The following is a 22,865-nucleotide window of genomic DNA, read 5'->3' on the forward strand; positions in this document are numbered from 1 at the left end:
TATGTAACTCTACTTGCCATTCGGAAACCGCAATCACATTCTTCTCCTGCTTCTACATATCCATTTCCACACTCAGTGGTTTCAAAGAGCTGGAAGCAAAAAAGCCCCCCCCCAAAGTAAGAATAAAACTAGTATCAAATGACTTTTCTGTCCCACATAGCCCACTTCTACAATGCTACAGAAATATGGTCTCACAGAGAATATATATGCCATGCTACTGCAGTGGAGAAGGCAGGATGTTTTTCAAGTTCTGCTGGTCAGGATTGTTCAGACATGAAAGATGCACAGCTAAATCACTTGAATACTAGCCCTCTTTAGGAGAATACTGATCTCAAAATTATGATGAACAGAGAGACAATAAAATAATACTCATGGGGATAACATTTAACCATCATTCCTATTCTATGGACTCCCATTTCTCTGACAGTTCCTTCAAGAAACCAGTCAGCAATATGATCTCTGCAATCTACTCAGGTACCCATACTTGCTCATGCAATTAGCTACTGTCTGTTCCAGTGTAACATGTTTGTGCATGAAAATAATAAACATTAAGAAACACTGCCAAAAGGAAGTTCTATGTGCCTTATTAATAAGTTAGAATAACACAACCACATACAGATAGTGCTAAACAGTTAATTGTAGGACCAGATATATACAATACAGATAAATTCTACAGTTCAGGATGATAAAAATTCTGTGCTGGTTTCACATATCATAATTTTGATTAAAGGTGATTCAGGATATTTTTCACTCTTGTCACACAAATAATTTTGCAAAAACCTTGTCTGTTTTCCATATAATAATTCTGCTTTAAAATCCTATAAAGGTATCAGGAATCTCCAATTTAACCAGGATATTAGCAACAAAAACACAATCATCACTAGAACATGGTTGAAATGAGAATTTAAAAGTTAACAAGTTAAAATGAGAACAGATAAATCTACAGCTAGATAAAGGTGAAAGACGCAAATAAACATGTTCTTTCCGCATGGTCTTAGTGGCAGTACAGCTCGTGAGGATTATCAAGATACGAGATCTAGCATATAATACAATACAAATTATTTATAAACTTGGATGGAATTCTTCCTTGGTACTTTGATGGGGGGGGAGGGAGGCAAGAATCATAACGCCTAATCAAAAAGAAAGAAAACATCTTACTTCTGTTGCATAAACTACATAGGTAATCAATACCACCTACAATTTTGGGTGCCAGAACCAAAACTACACTGAAGCAATACTCATATGTACTCTTCACTAGCAATGTCGACACAATTCAGAAAAGTGAAATTTCTTTTTTTTCCCCTATATAAGTCACTGTTAACTACTATGCTTCAGTGGAAATAGCAAGATCTGTTATTCTGAACCTGAAATTAAGTTCTCCATCAGACCTAGTTATCTGACCTGTAGGCCATAAGAAAACAAAAAGGGGTCAACCAGAGTAATGCAAGAAAATACAGCACACACAAACTTCCTACAGCATTAATCAGGAACTACCAAATGTTCATATACATGTCAGTGAATAACTAAAAGGTTATAATTAAAAATGACAACATGGTGACTGCTTAACACAACTATATTTTATTTACCTAAAGATTAAACACACCATTTTCTACCTTACCTCCCAACCTGCAAATAATAGGATTCAGAACATTGTATGATTCCACCCCCCACCCCACCCCAAAGGACTTTAACTTCAAAGCTGTGGAACACTGACACAGATAACATACAAAGATAATTCAACCATTCTCCTGGCAGCATTTTCACAGAAGTAAACCAGATTTTTTTCTGGATAAAGTCAATTTGACAATTTGTTCACATCACCTTGCTAGACAGCCATCATCAAAAAATGAAGCTGTGTTTTTCTTTCTCCCTACTTCCTCTTTTCTGTAAGAATTCTTACATTCTTATTCTAAGATTGCTACCCTGGGAAAAGATTAAAAAACACTCTAACAAGCAAAATTTTTTTAGTTAATTGTGCAAGGTGGTGGTCTATCAAAGGGTACAGCACACTAAACAGAATGGCCTAATAGTCTCACATGGTATTAAATTCTACAAGGACAGCAAGTTTGACACCATAATTAAATAGAATATTAATACTTTGGATTCATCTTACTTTGCAAAAAGAGCTGCATGGAATATTTTTATACTATTCAGCTTTAGAAGGGTGTCAAGCTAATATTGCCTTGGAAAAAATTATGACCTTGGTACGTTTTTAGGCGAAAAAAGCAATGGATGGTACAAGGAAACAGCTATAAATTACAGCATTTGCTGGAAGTAGATCGGAAATGAAATGAAGTTAACTTTGAGAAAAACCACAAGCTGCTACTTTCTATATGAAGTAAGCTATTGATTTCTAATTCCTAGTGTGGTAATTGGCAATCTTTTTAACAACCTCAGGCAAAAAGTCCAAGAATTAAGTGTATGTGGAGCACGCACTACAGTCTCACTTCTGGATTTATTTTGCACTACTTCCAGCTTAATAAGTAGTGCATTTATGCTGAGTGGGGATCTATATAGCTGTGAAAAATGAACTGCAATATTTGTCATTATTTGAGCATGAAGAATTGATGGAAAACAAGTTGCATTCTTCTTAAGATTATTTTTAAATGTTATGGAAATGAACAGTCAGCTAATGCAAGCAATCTCAAGAAAATACTCACTTACACATTTGAATAAATTTGAGAACAGATGGGTGTTCATGAAATTACTACATTTTCATTACAATGTTTAGCAGAGGTGCTGACTACAAACATATTTATTACCTTTGTTGGTTTGTTGAAAAGACAGGCACCTCCCCCTCGAAGTAAAAATTCTTTGTATTCTGCAATGCTGCATTTGGAGAATTTCCTGGAATGGTACACCCTAAAATGGCAAAAAATTAGCTGGGTAAATGCCTTGAAACACCAACAGTTACTGGAAGGGGGTGGAGGGGTCAAAACATTTTTTTAATACTGTAAATCCCAGTTTCTTACAATCACTGTGTGCAACAGTATGTCAGCTCAATCTTATTCTCAAACAGTAAAATCAGAACAAAATAAGAAGTTTTTAAACATTTTGCATTTTTATATTTCTGTTATATGGATCTGCAGTATATTAAACTGCAGTCTTCTAATTTTCTTAATAAGGTGAAAACCCACATTACCATAATAGCTGCTATGTATCCTCTCGATTGCATGCATAATGTGGTGTTCTCTTAAGTTTGTTTTCCCTGCAGCTTCAGTTTAAAAGATGGATTACATTCCAGATCCCTGATTTCATGACAGGGTTTTAAAACTGTTCAATTCATCTGATCCTGTTAATAAGGTTAATTTTGAAAGTGAAAGTAATTATAGCCATAAGAACAGCTAGCTGTAGAGGATCAGACTAAAAATCCACTTTATCCAAAACCCATCTCTGATTTTGGCCCTGAGGATATGCCCACAGAAGAGCAGAGAACAGAGCACTGTACTACTACTTGCAGAATATTTTTCCAGCTTCCAACAATTTTCAGCTCAACTACTTTCTCAGGAAGCCTTATTTTGTCCTGTTTAATAATCCTCATTGTATTTTCTCCCACAAATTTGCCCAAAATCTTTTAGCATCTACAAGATGCTACAGCAAGAAGTTTCACAGCTTAATTACAAGACTGGTAGAAGAACAACTTCATCCTGTTTGTCCTGTCATCTATTTGCTGGTCTCATTTCATGTCCCCTAGTTCTTACAGTGGAAGAAACAGTAATAATTTGCTATGTTGTTCATGATGTTACAGACTTCTCTCTTATTTCCTCATTTCCCAGCCTGATGAAAACATACTTTATTAGTCGTTCTCACACACAAACTGTCTGATGTTTTTATTAGCCATGTTTTGAGATCTGGGAATGAGAACCATTCACAATATTAAAGGTAACCATGCCATAAGGAGGTTCTCCATTCCTTTCCTAGCAGCTCACTGCTACTAAGCTGACATTTCCCCATTGAATTATACTATATATGTAAAAAATGTCTTCTGGCACTGATGGAGTTAAGTGAAAAAAGGTTTTACACTGCAGCTAATTATTCACTCATTCCATTAGTCAGTCCTTTTTCAGCTTCTGGGTGACTATCACCTGCTCCTGGCATTTATTTATTTTCACTGTTACCTTATCTACAGAAGTTTGTTCCACAGCCCCTTCTACTGATATTTCCATCTGAGACTGGTACTTCAGTGGATTCACCATAGGAAGGAAGCTAGTATCTATTCTGATCAAAGCCTCACTTTGGATTCCAGAAGCAAACTTACCGAATAATTTTCTGCTGCATACGGTGCCTGACAATTACAAGTCTACAGGAAAGCCACACAGCAATTCTACTGAAGAACGAATTTCCAAATACTGTATGAAGAAACTAAGCTCATTCTGTCCTATTTGTAACTAATTTTCTCCATGATTTTTGCAATCAAGCTTCCACAGTGAGCAAGAATTCTAACAGGAAGTGATTTATGAAACTCAAAACCCTATGTTTCAGAAGCCATGCTTTTCTAATCAATTGCTTACAGTATAGATAAAAGAATCTCTGGCAGTGTGTAAGGGTAGAGGGCAATGAAACCTGGTTCCCTCCCATACAGATGTGCTTCCCCCTCAGACTTCACTGCCCATTTAGCTAAGGATTTGAGAGCACCTGCTGAAAGCTTCAGGTTTCTACTTTTATTCACTGGAACAGAAGCAGAGAGATCTGTTCACTCAAAATTAGAATTTTGAAGGAATTGGGGGAAAAATAATTAAAATTTAGGAGGAATATAGAAATATCACTTATCAAAACTGTATTTTAGCACTTTTTCAGCAGCACGTAAAAAGTATAACTGGACTTATTTAATAAAAAAATATACATTCTTTACTTTTCAATCATTATAAGTGTAGCAAAACATTAGTGAATACACTGCATTGCACTTCAAAATATAAGATTTATGAGTAACTTCTTAAAAAGTGAATAGCAAAGGGAATGAATTGCTGAAAGTTGAAATCATTGATCTGTATGTTTGGGTTGTTCCAACTGCTTCTAGTTTTGCATTGATTAGTACTAAAACACATGGACAAAACCCAATACGCAAATATTTATGACATAATGTAAACTATTAACTCATTCCAGAGCCCTCAATTACTGATAGTTATGACATACCCCGTTTCCTCCATGATGCAACCACCCCAGGATTCAGTGCAGTCACACTCTTCTCAGGCAAGGCCAAAATACAACAGAAAAGGAAAGCAGTTATAAATATGCTTAAAATAAAGTACTCACTGTAAAGAGAGACCTTGACTAATTATACAAAGGTTAGATGGTTGCTTGGCTGTACAGATTCTAGCCCTAAAATGGAAGCCAGCCCACTTGAAGAGACACTAACATACTTAACATAAATGCAGTACTTTCAAATTACTATATATGCATGTTCTTAGCCTCAACACAAAGTTTCAGGCAGTATAAAAAGCCAAAAATAGCTGGCAACGTTCTTCCCTACATGCTCTCACAACAGGCAGCAGAAGGGTATGTGCAGTACCCATGATACTGATGATTAAAAATGTTCACATTTCCTCCTCCCTAAAATGTGTACAGAACACCCTGAAGGAGATCTGTTACTGGTCAGGCCACATTTTTCCCCTTCAGCACAGAATTATTAATAGCAATATGTGTATCAGCCAATCATTTATTAGAAAAAGTAGTTGAGTGAAAATGGATTTACAGTTTACTTACAGCTATAGCATGTGAGTCAACAGCAACCAAATTCATAAAATAAAACCAAAAGATCAACATCTTATGGTTGGTAAAACAGTTACAAACTGCCCGTAAAAATTATCTACAAAAGAAGTAATATTTTCAAGAAGAAAGGTTTCCATACTGTTTCTCCACAGAAATATTCACAGATTATTTATATGGTTATTTCTGCTCTATCCGGGTCTTTCATTAATCTTTTTCTACAAAGACTATCCAAATAAGGAAACTAAGCTATCATTTTAAAAATCTCTATCTTACAGTTAAAAAAGATACTGATTTCCAAACTATGTGAACTCTGTTTTACCTGTAATCAACAGACAATCATATAGAAAGTATTTTAGCACTTTGCAAGCTTACACAATTCAAAAGCGACACTTTACAAAACAACAACATTCCCTACTTTTCCACAGTTTCCTAATTCACAGATTTCTGAAGTGATTACAAAATAAAGTCAGCATTACCATTCACATTTTTAAAGACAAAACAGAGAAAGTAGCAAAATTGCTTACAAGATGTGAGTGGAAAAACCCAACAATTTTCTTTAGCCCCAAAAAGGCCTTTTCCAGCAGCTTTTGCACCTACACTCTACATGTGTTAAGGCCACGTCAATCTAATCTTCTGGGTGTGAAGCAGCAAGGTAACAAATAAGAGCAAATGTCACCCTGGACTAGGTTACAGTGTCTTACTGTTTCTTCAATTATCAATCAGGTATTTTTGTATTTTAAGAAGTCAGTGATAGTTCTATAGGAATTACAGATTTCATTATAGTAGATAAGGAGTTCTGAGTTAAATTAATGGTGTTTTTACAATTATACCTTTGAATGTTGGTTATGAATCTCACCTCCTGACACAGGACATCACTGAGGTCATTGCAAAATGAGTGCTAAACTGGTAGTTCTTGGTTTAGTTAAACTCAAATTTTGATGCATATATTTCCAAAACCAGCAGTTCTTGTTCTACAGTTACAGCAAGTTTGGTATTTTTTCAAATATTACAAAAGAAGAGTTTATATATTTAGCTAAGGAGGACAAAAGAAGACTCCATGTCCATGCACATACTCTGTTTCCTGGCAGCTGGGTCCCATTGTATTCCAAGGTTCTGAGCAAGACTTTGTGCTAGTTCCTGCGCCATGGCCAAAGGGAGGCCATACTGCATTTCAAGGGGAGCGCAATTAAAACAAAAAACAAAAAACAAACCATAAGTTATTGTAATGAACACTACACCCGCTCATTCTGGCTTACCACATACCTACTACTTCAGTAATTCTGTACAGCCAATCACAATTCTGTGTGCATGTAAGGAAAATAAACACAAGTACATAACAGAAAAAATTTTCCTCTCTTAACCTGAGGGAATCCCTGTCCACTGGTTAACCTACAGAGAGGAATCTGATACATATGTGAAATAGTTTTGTATAGTATGATTAACCCATGTTAAACCAGGAGATTTTCATTATTGATTTAACCCTGCACTGAGGGGAAAAAAAAATATCAATACACAGGGACCCAATTTTTCTAGTTTTCATGTTAAAAAAAAAAAATCAATAAGAATTAAATGTCATCAGCACCTTAGAAGATCAAGCCTCTTATAGTGAGAAGACCCAAAAAGGATGTTCAGTGCTATATTTCAAATACTCCTGTCTGAGATTTTTGGGTCTAAATTTCTGTCAAATATACTAAATGCCAATTTAAGATCTTATGAAGAGAATAATGCAGACAGGAGGAATGCTTTTTAAAAAGAAAAGCACAGTGAGCAATATTTTAATGATGGTAGAAGAAGGTTGGCTGTGAGAACCCTAATTTTTTAATATGTAAGTTCTCTTTAAAGCCCTGAATACTGAAACATACAAACTCTGAAGTTATAATGTACAGTTTCTATTTTATTTCATTTTAGTCGTGAAAAAAATTTACCTCATTCACTCCTACTCCTCTGGTCACAGAGCAAACCCCTCCAAAGTAACTTAAGCTGCTCCTTTTATAATGAAATGTCACATTCCTTGCAGACAAACAAAAATAAAGAAAATACAACACATTGGCATTGGGCACCAAGAACTTATTGAAAGATCACACTTTCACACATACTATGATACATTGTATGCACATTAATCCTCATCTAGCATCAAAAGCAACTGCAAGTTTATAAACAGAACACCAACATCAAAAGAGTTTATTCGATACAACCTTTGACAAAAACACTATTTTTATCTTGTAGAGTCAGAATCAGTCCCAACCCACAAACAAACCAAGCAGAGAAAGTTAAGAGTACCAGATTTCTAAGAAAATACAATAATAACAATATATTCCAATTTATAATCTGTCAGGAAGGAATTCTGTACTGAAATGTATCAGTGTTGAGAATTTTTTTAATTATGCTCTTAATCCAAACCAATACAAGTTCTAGTTTCAACTCCAAATAAAAAGACTGAGAAGCCTACCTAAAGGGAAAGTAATTCAATACTGCTCTTTAACCCTGCCTCCTTTCAATTATTGTTAGTAAGCCCCAAATAATTTATTTAAATTAATGTAATCTGGAAGATATAAATTAAATATAGATATAGAATAACTATAAATTATTATGAATGACATTTTAACTTCATATGCATAATAATAAAACTATGCAGCCTTGGGCACCCATAGCAAATGACCCTAATCTTTGAAAATTAAATCCTTTTACAATAGCAGAATCAATGTCCCTTTTGTTTTTTTAAATGACAGGATACTCCAGACAGGTATATATTTATTTTTTCAGAACATTCTGACAGCCATCAGAACTTTCAAACTGCAGCTTAACTATACTAAATGCTTAAAGCTAGATGCTTTACAATGGACAGAACTACAGCAAGGGCTGAGGTTAGCAGGAACTTCTGGAAATGGTCTAGTTCAACCCCCTTGCTCCAAGGGGGCTCAGCTGGAGCAGGCTTCTCAGGGCCATGTTCCATTTGTTTTTTTAATATCTCCAAGCATGGACACTTCACAGCCTCTGTGGGCAACCTGCTCCAGCATCTGACCACCTTCACATTGAAACTTATTTCCCCAATGCTTAAATGGAATTTCCTGTATTTCAGTTTGTATTCAGTACCTTTCACCATGCACCGAGAAGACCTGTTTGCCCACTGGCAAACTCTTCAGCAAAGGACACAATACACGCATAAAAGTAATTAAGAGTGCACATCATCAGCACTTTGCATATGTTATGAAAAGCGCAATTAGCATTTTATTGCAATGCCTGTATTAAGGCAGTACAGCTATGACAGAGGCTGGAGGAAATTCTTCATCCCCTATTTTTATCTTCCTGTGCAGAAGAAAAATGATAGAAGAATCACAGGGAAGACATTTGTCACTCCATCCTCGTGTATGTCATGCTGCTGACAGAAGGCTTAAGATCTTTATTGCTGCACAAGTGAACACACTCTTCCTTCTCTTTGCTTACAATGCCATGAAGTAAAAAAAATACTGTTGCCCAAGGTTGATGTGCCTAATGATGCAAGCAGAACCTCCCATCACAATGCATTTTGTCTCAGAAAACAATTCATTACAGCTCTAAAGAAGACCTTCCATTAACAAATCATCACTGTAGCTACACATGTGAATAAATACAGTAACTGGAATGCTCTTGTGGCAGCACATAATTCTGTCAGCTCTGCCCCCTCCTGGTCTTTACTGGGAAAACAGTACATTACACACATGATTAGCAAAACTAGGTGTCCTTAAGGGCTCATGAGAAGACACTTCAAATATGTGACACTGCCTCCAGGTTGCAAAGACATTAAAATTTCAGTATAGATATATATCAACTGACCATGGTATATACTACACCTATTAAAAATAGACTAACCTGTTAAAAAACAGATTAAGCTTCCTAAGGAAGGCAGATGTTGATTGATGTAGTGACTACCAAGCAAAAAACTAAGCAAGAAGAGACAAGTAGACAAAAGCAGGAGACAGAAAAATATACAATAATGTAATAGTCTAAACCATTGTATGATGGTACATACGAGAGCAGGTGCACAGCATCAGCATGCTGTTTGATGTAGTGCTGTCGATATTTGGAGAAATCATGAAGCATTTGCAGAGGATTAGGGTGAATATTAATACGATCTCTGTCTGTCCAAGTTTCCACAGCAACAAGAACCACCCTGGTGTTCAGCTGTTCCTTGTATATCTGAGGGCAGAGACAGGACAGGCACAGGAGTAGAACACTGGGTCAAACATGCACAGTTAGCCAGTAAGAGTAAAGCGGAAGGACAAGAGGGATAAAGCAGGAGGGAAACATGGGAAACCATTAGCTGGTAACGCTTTGGATTTCCTAAAAATTAATATTCTGATCAAATTAAATTTTATGTTTTAGAGGACAAAAAAAACCCCTTGCTGCTCCTTTTTTGAGCTACTCCCTTTTCTTTGAAATTCTCATGTCAAATAATTTCACCACTGAGTTTTGCAGAAAACCTGTACAAAAATCAGCAAAGAAGAAATGTAAAGGTATACTGGGTGATCTTAAAGAAAAAGAAAAGAAAGATCTCAAAGACAAAGAGTAGCCAAAGCCAATTCCTAAGTCAAGATTAAATAATTTCTCAGTTCTCCAGTATATCCAAAATTTAATTCACATAATGCTTGATTTTAATTTATACTATGATCACTTAATGCTACTCAAGTAATGTGAGAATTAAATAAGAATATTAATTTTTCTATTAATTTTAATGTCACTGTAGCAATAGACAAGGAAACAAATATCGGCCCTAATAATTACAAAACAGCTTTATAATATCCATTTTAACTTTGGCATGATACTTCATTCTGAAATAAAACTGCTGCTCTCTTTACGTTCAGGTCATAAAATGCCAAATTTTATTAACTAAAGTTATTCAGAACTTGCACATCTACAAAAGAAGCATTCCTTATCCACAATCGACAGTCTGCCCATCAAAAGCCTTACATGGGACACGAAGAATAGTTAGTGATCATACTTAGTTATGATCTAAAAGCACCAGATAATTAATACATTGGCTGCCTAATGCATAAAATACAGAAAAGGCAAGTTCTTTGATCACCTCCATGAGGCACCATATTAAATATTTGCTTTTATTATCTTTTTGCCAAATTATACCTACAATACACTAGATGAATTGCAAATATCCTCCTGCTGTTATGACAGATATAATGAATAAACTAGCACTGACTAGCATGCCAGTCTTTTGTACCAAGGCAGCATTATCCTTATAAAAAATTCAGTGTATAATATTCAGCTTAGGAAAAAAGACAGTAAATATAGGAGCAAGAGAGAGCAACCAGCTAAGCTCAATTTTGTCCAAGAACTTTGAAGGAAAAAAAGAATATTAATATGCTTCAATTTGAGGGAGACAGGCTGAGGACATACATAGAAAACAGTTAACAACATGAGAAAAATCAATAAAACTAAACCCCAGAAACTACATATGGGTGGATCAATAAAGACTTTACTTGTGTTTGCTGGGAGGAAAATTGTATTTCCTGAAGCAAACAGGAAGGAAAGAATGGAAGAGGGGGCAGAGAACGTGGAAGCCTCTGAAAGCCAATATCCTTTTCCCAGTAATATATCAACAAGAAATACAGCGCACTCCCTATGAACACAAGGGAATAACAAGGCAGAAATTCCTGCTCCTTTTCATGCTTTAAAGAAAAGGCCATTATGATGTCATTTTGCAAGATCTCTATCAGGGGACTGAATTTCTACACTGGAGAGAAGCTGAGTGTTTCAGTATACACACACAGAGCAAATAAAAATGGAAAGACAAAAGGAATAGTCAGAGAAAGGAAAGACAGATTAAATAACTTTTGTTAAAATGCAGAAGGAATACAAAGAAATAATGATCAGTTGAGAAAAGAATGAAGATGCCACCCTTCCTTTGGGAACGTCCAATATAAACTGCAGAAATATTATTTCAATTATTTATATTTTTATCTGCTCTAGTAACTTTTCTTCAGACTACTGGCATTTTCAGACCATTACACAAAAACATTCTGGAACAGTTCCAGTACTTCATGTATTATAGATATATTCCCCTAAGTTTTCAATATACATACAGTATACATAATACTTGTATGTGAGATACTAAGAACAAATACTGTATTGCTTCCTCCGAACTAAACAAACTGTTGACAATGTTTTGCACTGAATCATATCAGGCAGTTCTATTGGTATCAGTAAAGTCACATGGAAAGGAGACTTATAGAGTCAGAATTTTGCTAGCCTTTGTATTCATCACTGCTAGAAAATCTATACTGTTTGAAAATCTATACTGTTTTCACTACAAACACAGCTCTGAAATATGTGTGGTCATTACACATACATCATGGAGGAAAAAGAAAAATCAAATTTTACCACAAATCCTACTTTTAGTTTATACGCTCTGTGTGAAATCGTTCTAAATTTAGTCACAGATGCAAGTATGGTACCTGTGTCAGTGCCACCCATTTATCATGTACTACAATGGGATTTTGCATTTTTCAGCTATACAGATTTATAAAGAAGAATTTTTATTCACGCTCTCTTATTCTCCGAGTAGATATGCGTATGCTTTGTGAACCATACTTGCAGCTTCAACTACTTGTAGTTAGATTTGTTTCACAAATCTAAACTCAATTAAACGTCATTTTTAAGCAGTGAATGATACTGAAAGCTCCTTCAAATTTGAAATCTCTCCCTGCCAAGGGCAAACTCTGGCAGTTGCAAGCTTTGAGAAAAATGCCAAGGATAATTTGGTGGTTTCTTACACATCCACCCCAGGCTATTCTTCTCCAGAGGAACTGGAAATGAGTTTTAAAATGTAATTTTTATGGCTGCTAGGTTTTTTTTATCCTGATATCTGCTAATGTTAACTTTTTTAATACAGTGCTAAACTAACAAAGTCAGCGATACCATTTTCAGAAGAAACATAGATACTTACAGCATCTACAAGGTTTACCACAGACTTTGCAAAATTGTTTGTGTATGCATTTGAAGAACGGTGCTTTTTGAACTAAAAGGAGAAATAAAAGTAGAACACAGTGAGAACTTCAATATTTATTACTAATTCTTTATTTTTACAGCAAGAAAGGAAAATTAATATTTTAAGAAAGAGTAACAGAAAAACTCAAAAAGCTTTTCAGATCACAGCCTGTATCTCATATTCAAGAATCCCCAGAAGATAAATGAAGCCATGTATGCTAGACAGCCTTTCACATCTATAAAAAGAGCATTTAGCCACAAGAAATACCCTATTTAAAACCAGACTTCAAATGTTTGAGACCAAATTACATGTCAACATGAACATAAACATAAGCTCAAAATTGAGAGGATGCTGTACCCATTAAAACCGTGCCTAACCTGATGAGTTAAATATCAGACTACACTAGCCACATTCCATGACTGTAATTATAAGACATGAAGATGAAGTATTTACCACTTGTCCTGTGTACAGCTCTTTGCAAAGGCATCCTGTCTCTACTATAGCACAAGACTTTTATGATGAGTACCATTAGTTATACCAAAGCACAAAAAGGAAGAGGGAGTGCATGGTAAAAGTAAATATGTGTTTGAATGTGGAAAGAGTTAAGCTGAATAGCTTAAGTTTTAACTGCAATTTTTTTCCATTTCTATAGACTTAGATGAGCTGTATTACAAGATCTGCTTCCTAATTTCTGTGCAAGTCATTACAATTGTTTCATGTCTTTCCTCATCCTGCCCCACAAGTCCCCTCTGTTGCAAGTCAAATTTTCCAAAGATCTGCTATGGTATCTGAACATAAATCCATGACTTTCAAAAAACTGTAAAATCATAAACCAAAATGGCATTACACAATATGATTTGCAGGCAGGAAAAATAAGTCTTCAAAATTTCACAGAAATGGAACACAAAATTCCATAGAACAAAGAGGGTAAACTGTTACTAATTTCAACTACTGGTTAAAAGCAACAAACCTCATCACAAATCTCATGAGCAAACATTATCAAGTTCCATGAAAGCATCAGCTATTCCCACTCCAAAACACAGTGCCCAAAAAGAGGCCTTGAAACAAGAGGGTCTGACTCTTCTCTGAGCAACTGAGTAGCTACTCTTATCAAGTTAGATGATTAACTACCTTCCCAAATTAGAATTACAAAACAGACAAATCCTGTTTACCAGAATTATGCTTGGCGCAAAGGTGAAAGTAAAACTGGAGGAAGACATATATGCTTTTAAAAGTAAATAATCTGTTTCTCAAATTCAAAGTCAGACGTGACACACACACTATATCATAACAAATTTTCCATCCCTTTCCATTCGTTATTTTTGCACAAGCAATCTAGTTTTATATGGACGAAACGCCACAAAGATAACGAAAAGTTCATCAAACTTAATGATGACACTTATTCATTTGACTGTAGGAAGATAAATTTTTTACATATCCAGTTATTCACTGTTAAGTTCCACAACGCTTCAGCACATCCACAGCAGGTTTTAATACCCAAAGATCCTACAACATAGGTTTGCAGAGACCCCCTCCCCTATAACTATTCTCAAAACAAAGCACTTCCAGCTACAGCACTAGTAGGCACGTAGTCTGTACACTGAGTATCCATATCATGGACTCTGCTCCCAAGGGAACCATGGTATGAGAACAAAATAACGGGGCAGGGGGGAAGGATGGCTTTGTGGTTTTCTTTTGAGCCAATCCCAAACTTTCCCAGAAGTGGAAAGGTAAAATAATATGCTTTGGAAAATGTTCTTTGTTTTCATGAAAGTATTTAAATGCCCAAATCAACAGCAATATACAACATATTCTGTTTAAACACAGCTCCTAAACCAGAAATTAAGTCAGTAGAAAGTGCAACAACCTAATTAAATATGTTGAGCTGTGTCTTTAGTGTTACAGGAAGGGAAAATTTTGTGAAAATACATAGTATTAACCACTTAACAATCCAAGGACCACAGGTTTAAGATACTTCTTCCAACACAGAACCTTGCTGCAGGAGAAACCTGCCCTCTACTGGTAAGCAGAAAACCTTAAAAGTACATTTAGCGAGCTCCTGGATTGGCAGGCTTTAACTCATAATAGTGAACACTTCCTTAAGTATATCCATTTTATTCCTTGAAAAGAATTATTATCTGCTTCTGAGTCACTGACAACTCTGAAGCAAAAAAATCTTGAATGCCTGTGGTCTGAAGTTTTAACAAGTTAAAGCCTGAGTGGAGACAACAGTTAGTGTCTGTAACAAGTATACTGAACAGGATGGTTGTCTGTCCTTTAAGCATGTCTGTAACACAAGAGGCCAGAGGAAACAGACATAGAAATTTTATCTCTTCAGAAGGAACACCAACCACAGACCTCAAACAAGACAACAAAATGTCTGCAACTGCAGTTACTGTGCCCTACCCCTAAACAACTAACACATGAGCACTCTTAAAATAGTTTCCTACCAAGTGGCTTTACAAGTGAAAACAGTTGAAGAAATTTCTGTCCAACTCTTTCCATCCATTCAAATTCCCCCTCCATTGCTGAATTGACACAGATTAAATACAGGTAATTTTTGCCCAGACTATTTCTATGATTTATTAAAACAGATGAGGGAAGGTTGTATTATATGTCTATTCAGCACTGGAACAAGTACAAAATACTGCATCCCATTCTGGTATCTGCTATTTCTGGCTCTTCAAAATCATCCTTCAGTGTTGACAAAAGCGCCCACAATAACATAAAGCATTGGGAAAACATGCAGTAGAGTGAGAGATGCAAGGAGCTCTTACAGAAACTTAGAAGTTTATTTTACTTGCCCATAAAACACGCAGAAATTGTTTTATCAACAGAATTTTATTTTAAAAATGGTCTTGCTCACACAAAAGCAAAGTCATACCAAGAGCTGATGATCCTTATTTGCCTCTTAGTCAATGTAACAGCTGAGAAAGCTAAGCGAGACCAGGGCTCAGAACAAGTCACAATCAGGTGGGTTTTTTCTGAGTAATTTGCTGTTGGTTGCAATATATTCTTTGTTACTAGAAAACTTTTAAACCTACACTGAGTATTTTTCCATAAGAGATATGCTTTAGTTAAAAAGTAGCTATTGGACTTAAATTTGTGATGCTTTTCAAAAAGGGTCTATAAAATAGTTGTTTAGGTTTACAAAACTTATTACTCTCCAGGCCCCCTCCTGATTTTTCATAAGGGTAACACACGGACACTTTGATAGCCTTACTTGGTATAATTAGTGAAAGTAGTAACATTTAAATAACAAAATGTCACTTGGTCTGATTTTTTCCAGTGATCCCTCAAGACAAAAAGGAAAAAAAAGTGGGCTGCTTTCCCCCCTTCCCCCCCCCCCCTTTTTTTTTGTTTTGGTTGTTTTGGGTTTTTTTAAAATCAAATGACAAACACTTTCTGAATTGAGCAAAAAACTTACCTTGTACTTCATTATGAATTCTGTTTATGAGTATGGCATAGCCAGGAAGAACAATCAGATAGTTTTGTCTACATGCTTTCCTGCATTAAAATTTAAGTTAGTAAAACTAAAAGTAACAAGTTCTGACCTCTTTCTTTATTACTTTAAGGATAAGATATAATTTTAGAATGTTTAGTATGTTTATTCTGGACATAAATGTTTTGTTGCTTTACTTTGTTGGTTATGGGCATATCAAATTATCCATATGATACCAAAGTGTTTCAGACATATTTTGAATATATAACTGCTGTAGAAAATCTTCGGTAACATTAGGCATTATTAGGTACTATGGCCTATACTCTTTCTTACAGTACAAATGTTAACAGCCACTGATAAACAAAATATTTGATCCAAAGTAGCTGATGCAGCACAGTGCTATACATCAACCTACAAATTATAATCAAAAGGAAGATTACCACTGAATTGATATACTTACCATTTTATGGTCATTGACTATCATGAGCTCCAGATATTTCATTTCTTCAAAGATACCACGAGATGCCTGACGGATTAAAGAAGTTCTCTGAGAAATCATGAAGATGTAGCTATTTTCAAAAATAACTGCAGCTGATTTAATAGGATTACACATAAATATTATGTAGGATGTGTAAACCTGTAAAAACTGGGTGAGACATTCAGCTAGGGTAAATAATCATAGCTCCAGTAACTTAGTGAGTTATGACAGACAGTGGCTGAGAACCTGAGTCACATCATTAAGAATGTTCAGAGTCTTTTCTCTTTGGCTCAGCGCAGTAGCCACCACTGCCTCCCTACTCTCTTATTTTCATGAGGGAAAAAAATCTGGAACACTAAAAACTCTTGGTCTACTGTCTGATTCATCACAGATTTAATGAGGAAGTTACAAAAAATAGATGCGTCCTCAAAAAATATGCTGTGGATTGTGCAACCCAGTGAAGACATACAGATTAATCTTTAACTCAATTACTCCCCTAGCTGACACATATGCATGTGTAGATCCTGAGGACTGTCCACTTCTGTTCTCTCAGTAACCCAGTTCTGGGTGTCCTCGTTTAGATTTTTAATTTAAACATGCTACTTAATGAGCCAAATGAAAATAAAGTCAGATACCTACAAAGTAGGAAGACTTAATTCAAAATTATTCTTTATCAAGCAGACTCAAAACTTAAAATTCTCATTTTCACTACTAAACTTCCATTCAACTGATGTACAGTATTGCCATCACTTTAGAAAGCTTATCTACTTTTCTCCAAATATTTTATTTTTTAAAAATAATCTCTTTTTATCATTTGATAACTGTATTATGAGACAACATTAAGCTACCAAAAATATTTGTTTTCTAAAGCCTATGTTCTCTCAACATTAAAAAGTCCAGAAATTAGTGGGTTTGGTTTTGTTTTTATAAATGGTCTTAACTCGGGGTCACATTACTTACTGCTCTCTTTCTTCTCTTTCTCCTCAGCCACTGTAGTTCAGACAGAAAGGGCCATTCAGAACTAGATTCAGTCTCTGTACAAATTACAATTTAAGAATTTCATGGCATTATTTTAAACTACTTATATACACTGTCTAAATCAAAAGTAGATTAAGATCACCAAAATTAGAAGAACCTTTGCTATAGAAGAGTTCATTTTTTAAAATACACAAAATGTAAAATAACTCATATCAAAACTCAAATAATTTAGAAATCTAAAGTTAGAACTAAAGCATGCTAAGGGAGGTAAAGAGATTGTAACCTGGGCTTAGAATATACGTTTTCTTCCATCTTGTGTCCTCAATAGCATTACTATCACTGATTAAATTAAATGATTTGCAGAAGAAAGCTAAATACAGATCTCCATGGATGGAAATCTTTCAGCTGCTTTTTGACAACTCTAAATTCCATTGCAAAAATTGTGAAAAAAGTCACGTTAGTATCTAGTTTTTCTAAATAATCAGCAATTTTATATAGACTGTTAACCTAATATTCAAATTTTTCAAGTGATATATACAATTATTTCCAATACTGAAAAACTCATAACATAAGCAAAAACATACCAAGGTCCTGCAACTGCTTGGAGGATTGTGTTCCATAAGTTCTTTGGATGATATGTGGCCTACTTTTACCTTCCTGATAAGAAAAATATGTGACATTTTCTTCTAATTAATAATGTCAAGTAAAAAGTGAGGCACTTTTTTCAGTATTTATCATTTTTATTATTTTTCCATAAAATGCAAGCAAACATAGTACCAATTTGGCATAGTACTAATTTGAAGCAATCTATTTGCAATCCTGAGCAAATCATGGAGCTTCTCTGCTTCAGCACATTTACTAGCCTACAAAGAATCACAGATGTCTTTGAGATTACTTGAAAAGAGTCCTTTAAAAGCCTTACTGTTAGAGAACACAGACCGTTTATTCCAACAAATCAAATAAGAGAGTAAATATCTAGCTGAAATCTTCCTCCCACAGATGAAAAGCAACTATTATTATTTATGACAAAAATGTATCTTTCTAATTGCAGCAAAATGCAAGAAACTAATCAATATACTATCCATAAGAGCACTATTTCACCCTGTTTTCTTGGTGTATACAGCACTTAAAAAGGAGAAGACTTTTAATGCATATTTTCTGTAGAAGTCTGACATGCCCCAAATTATCACATTTTGGTATCTGCTCTAGAAAACAACTATCTTTTCTTCCATAACACCTCTGCAGTACCTGCCAAAACAAGCAATTCTTTTAAAAGGGTAGGATACTACTGTTCTGTAGCTTCCATAAGAAATACATAACACACTGAAGGAAAATACCACACATTTTTGCTGGGGTTTTTTTGGGGGGTGGGGGAGTTGTATATAGTATCTACTATATTTAAGATTAATCAAGCTGAATAAACTACATGCTGAAGGCTGTGTCCAAGCTATTTATCTCACGTAGTAAGATCACAAAATGAGTCTCTGAAAGCTCTCTGTAGTTGTATTATTTTGATCTTCAGTAGTTTTGAGAAAAATATTCATCTCATCTGTCTTCTTACCATTTAGAATTCCACTTTAATCCTCAACACAGTTGGCAGAGACTATCTCACTTTTATAACTAGAACTTTTGCTCTACTTCCAAGTTTTACTGAAATATCACACTGAGAGATCTGGGCTTCCTTTGTCCACATAAGCAAGAAAACAGTTCAGCCAAATTCTCCTCTGCCTACTACATGGATACCATTGTATAAATATAATCTCCATGAATTTACTGTATCTGTGCTGTCAGTTTTCAGGCTTACAACCTTTATGAATATGTGCTACATCAAAATGCATTACATAGCCTAACACATGACATGTAATAGTGTTCCTGAGGAGACTGAGAAATCTTTTTGGAGATAATATTTTCCCATGTCTCTACAGGTTCATTTAGAGCCCAATAAATGACCACACAAATGACACTAATTCCTCTGAATGTTGATCCAGTTTCTTTGAATGTGTCAGCAGTCAAAGATTTTGCAGATCTTTCTTTGGACTGCAAGTTCACCGTCACTAAAACATACCAGTTCTGCAGCATTACTTTATTTGTCATATACTGGTAATTACTAGAGCAAAACAAGCTGAGAACTGCGACACAGCATCTGAAATATATCCTACAGACCAAGTGGGATACAAACCTTAAGAATTCTCTGTCTCAATGTTGCAGAATTATTTCACTGAAAATCACTCAAATCTGAACCATTCAAGAGGTAGAAATCTACCTGGTTTTACTACTATCTATGAAATTGAGTCAGTTTGATTAAGAGCTAAAGTTTTAAGAACATAAAACATGAAACTTAACATGAAGTACAAAAATAATAATAGTTAGCAAGATATTTGCATAAATGCAGACCGAACATGCTGATCCAGCACAGTCATACATTTGAATATGCTGGATCAGAATCATTTAAGTTATACAGCGATGACTGACTTAACACATATGAAGTGCGAGATACCCACTAGATATCTACTTCATTAAGCTCTGTGTGGAAACGTGGTAGGTCAAGAGCAATGTGATCCAACTGTTTAGAAGGATGAATAAATTACTTCCAAAGGTCCCTTCTACAAATTTATAAATCCTTTAGTTCAAGTACTAGAGCAAATTCATAAACACTTTTTGACAGTCCATAACCATTTGCTATGGAAACAGTCTTATTAGTCTACTCCCAACATCTAAATGATAACAATAACTAGGAAAAGAAAGATTAAAGAAAAGCAGAGAAAAATCTTAGGTAATTCATACTTACACATTTCTTGCCATAAATAAATTCCAAGCAAGTGTTTTAAAATACTTTTGGCTTTCATATGAATGCATGAGAGACGTCACTTATTAATTCTAATACTTTGATTTGCTATTCCTTGAGCACTCTTTCCCAAAACAAATAAATTAGATACAAATAAACTTACTGCACTGTGAGTCAGATCCATCGGTTCTATCAAGTACAAATAAGTACTATCTTCAAACATGCCACTAAAACATGGAGAAAAAGAAGTGATATTAAGGATTACATGGTAATTAATTTGACTCCAGGATATGATTTTTGATGAGACAAAACCAAACTTAGGGCTGAAAACCTGATCAATATTAAAATAAACTCCATGTGTGCTCATTATTACTGCATGTGTCTAAAGCTAAGAATATTTTTAAGAGATCAGGTGCATTTTAATGAACTAACACTGAATGTAATGGCAATGTAATGAAAAAGCATCAAAAAGAATAAAGATTTGACCTTGGAAAGAGGAAGTCCTAAGACATACATTAGCATACAGAATATAATCAACAGCTGAGTTGCACTTAACAGTAACTAATCCCAGTAAGGACTAATTTCTTACATTCTTTCCTTGTACAATCTAACAAAAAGATCAATTTTTCTATTGGCTGACAGAATTATACATTAATACTGAGCATGCAAACTGCTTAAGTACAATTCTTGTTTACCCTTTACCTTAATAAGTCATCTGGTGAAATATTTATTTGCACTTACCATATTCAAAGGTTTCATGAGACAGCATCAAAATACTTTAATCCCAGTGGTACTAAAAAAAAATGCTAGTAGTTTGGCATAGCTGGTACTGGCATTTCAAAGCACCAAAAATCCTTGGGCCTGTAGAGTTTCAGACCCTTACATATTAAAAGATAATATTAAAGAGTAATAATTAGTTAATAGCCTTGTTTGAAAAATGGGAACATGTACTTACTGAAGTCCATTACAAGTTGAAAGAGCAACTTTGGAATCCTTGATACCTCTGATATTTCCATGGTAGTAACAATGCTCTCCACCCTAATAATGTTTAAAAACAAACAATCAATCACACAGACACAAAATTACCCTGATTTAATGTCTGTTGCTTAAAACCAAGGCAAAAAAAATTCAACACCTTGCATTAGGTAAAATTTCAGAGAAAACAGTGAATTGTTAAAAACGAATGACAAGCCCTAATTGCTTGTAAGAAAAAAACTGTGCCCAGTAAAGACTAATTCATAACTTTTCAAGCCATAACATGGGTTATTCTTCTGCTTAAGTCACAACATTCTTGACCTTTTAAGTGCATTTCTTTGCTGTACATTGATTCTGTAAAAATGTTATGTAATGCAGGTTACATGAGCATTGAATTGTTTCTTGATACCTTCCAGGTCTATTAAAATTACAAGTGATACAGTATTCATCAATCACCTGGCATGTATTTGGCTTAGATCTGGGTTCTCCCAATTTTGTCTCACTAAAAATTTATCAATTAAAATGTTACATCATCAGACTGTAGTTACCGATATCACTAATGATTAATGAGCCAGAAAGTGAATCTAGTTTAGTAACATTCAAGTGTACAGTTGCATTTTTACTGTACATATTTTAAAAGGGTACTAAAGTCAACTATTGTTTTTAACTGCATAAAATTCCAAATAGATGCAAACCCCAAATTATTCAAAAAATAGCAAGATTTTTGTGTTTCTCTAAGGAAGTCAGCAATTGTGTTTTAGACAAGGTCCTGCCTTTTATTTAATAAATAATAACATCTAAATTACCTACAAGTGTGTTTAAATGTTAGAGACTTAAAAAATAAAAATAAAAAAAATTAGGCAAACTACATCCAAAACTGTGATCCAAAACCTTAGTTCTCAAAGGCCCTAATGATATGATGTAAGCAAGATCCTGCTGAATGCTGCAATACAAGATTTGAAGAGTCAGCTGATGCAGGGATTAGGCTGAATAGAATTAGTGCAAAATGTGCTACCAAATGGGTGTGCAACGAAGCTCTGTGTGTAGTCTTTTGCTTCTCTGCAAGAACGTAAGGGAAGTTGCAGTATGTGTATATATGGGGGGAAACAGGACAAAGCAGGAGACCAAAATACCACAGAGAACAACTGATACATACTCTAAAATCTTAAAGTTCTGATCCAGAAAAGCCTTGCTCAGATGCCAACTAAACCCTAGTGAATGCTACATGCTTTCCTATGAATAGAAGTGCAGGTTCCCTTGATCTGCCTGGCTTTTATCATAGAACGAGCTAAGTTGAGCTCTCCTCTCCTGAAGCAACTAGCTCGTATCTAAGCTCTCCTTAAAGTGGGCAGATAACTTCAAGCATGCTCAGAACACACCTAAGACAGAGTGACAAGACGGATCCTCACAAAACAGAGTTGCAGTGGATTTCTCTTCAAAATACTGACCATTACATGCCAATGCCCCTCTCTGGCTAATAACTACAGCACTCATCCCAGGTTTCCCAACTGCTGAACAA

At 35.0% G+C, this 22,865-nt stretch overlaps 1 protein-coding gene across 10 annotated transcripts in view; it reads right to left on the reverse strand.

The window, feature by feature from the left end:
- The window catches only part of ADAM23 (ADAM metallopeptidase domain 23), an 82,599-nt gene that overhangs the window by 30,036 nt on the left and 29,698 nt on the right, over window positions 1-22,865 (reverse strand). For all 10 annotated transcript variants that reach the window (XM_049798598.1, XM_049798571.1, XM_049798616.1 and 7 more), the window contains exons 5-16: window positions 21,327-21,409; window positions 20,535-20,598; window positions 18,171-18,243; window positions 17,569-17,642; window positions 16,591-16,656; window positions 12,647-12,718; window positions 9,719-9,885; window positions 7,635-7,719; window positions 6,783-6,873; window positions 5,134-5,182; window positions 2,763-2,862; window positions 18-89 (exon numbers count right to left, since the gene is read on the reverse strand). In XM_049798598.1, coding sequence (XP_049654555.1) covers window positions 18-89; window positions 2,763-2,862; window positions 5,134-5,182; window positions 6,783-6,873; window positions 7,635-7,719; window positions 9,719-9,885; window positions 12,647-12,718; window positions 16,591-16,656; window positions 17,569-17,642; window positions 18,171-18,243; window positions 20,535-20,598; window positions 21,327-21,409 — 996 coding nt within the window. The remainder of the gene's footprint in view (window positions 1-17; window positions 90-2,762; window positions 2,863-5,133; window positions 5,183-6,782; window positions 6,874-7,634; window positions 7,720-9,718; window positions 9,886-12,646; window positions 12,719-16,590; window positions 16,657-17,568; window positions 17,643-18,170; window positions 18,244-20,534; window positions 20,599-21,326; window positions 21,410-22,865) is intronic.

Source organism: Accipiter gentilis, chromosome 1 (assembly GCF_929443795.1).
Source record: "Accipiter gentilis chromosome 1, bAccGen1.1, whole genome shotgun sequence".
Taxonomy (NCBI): domain Eukaryota; kingdom Metazoa; phylum Chordata; class Aves; order Accipitriformes; family Accipitridae; genus Astur; species Astur gentilis.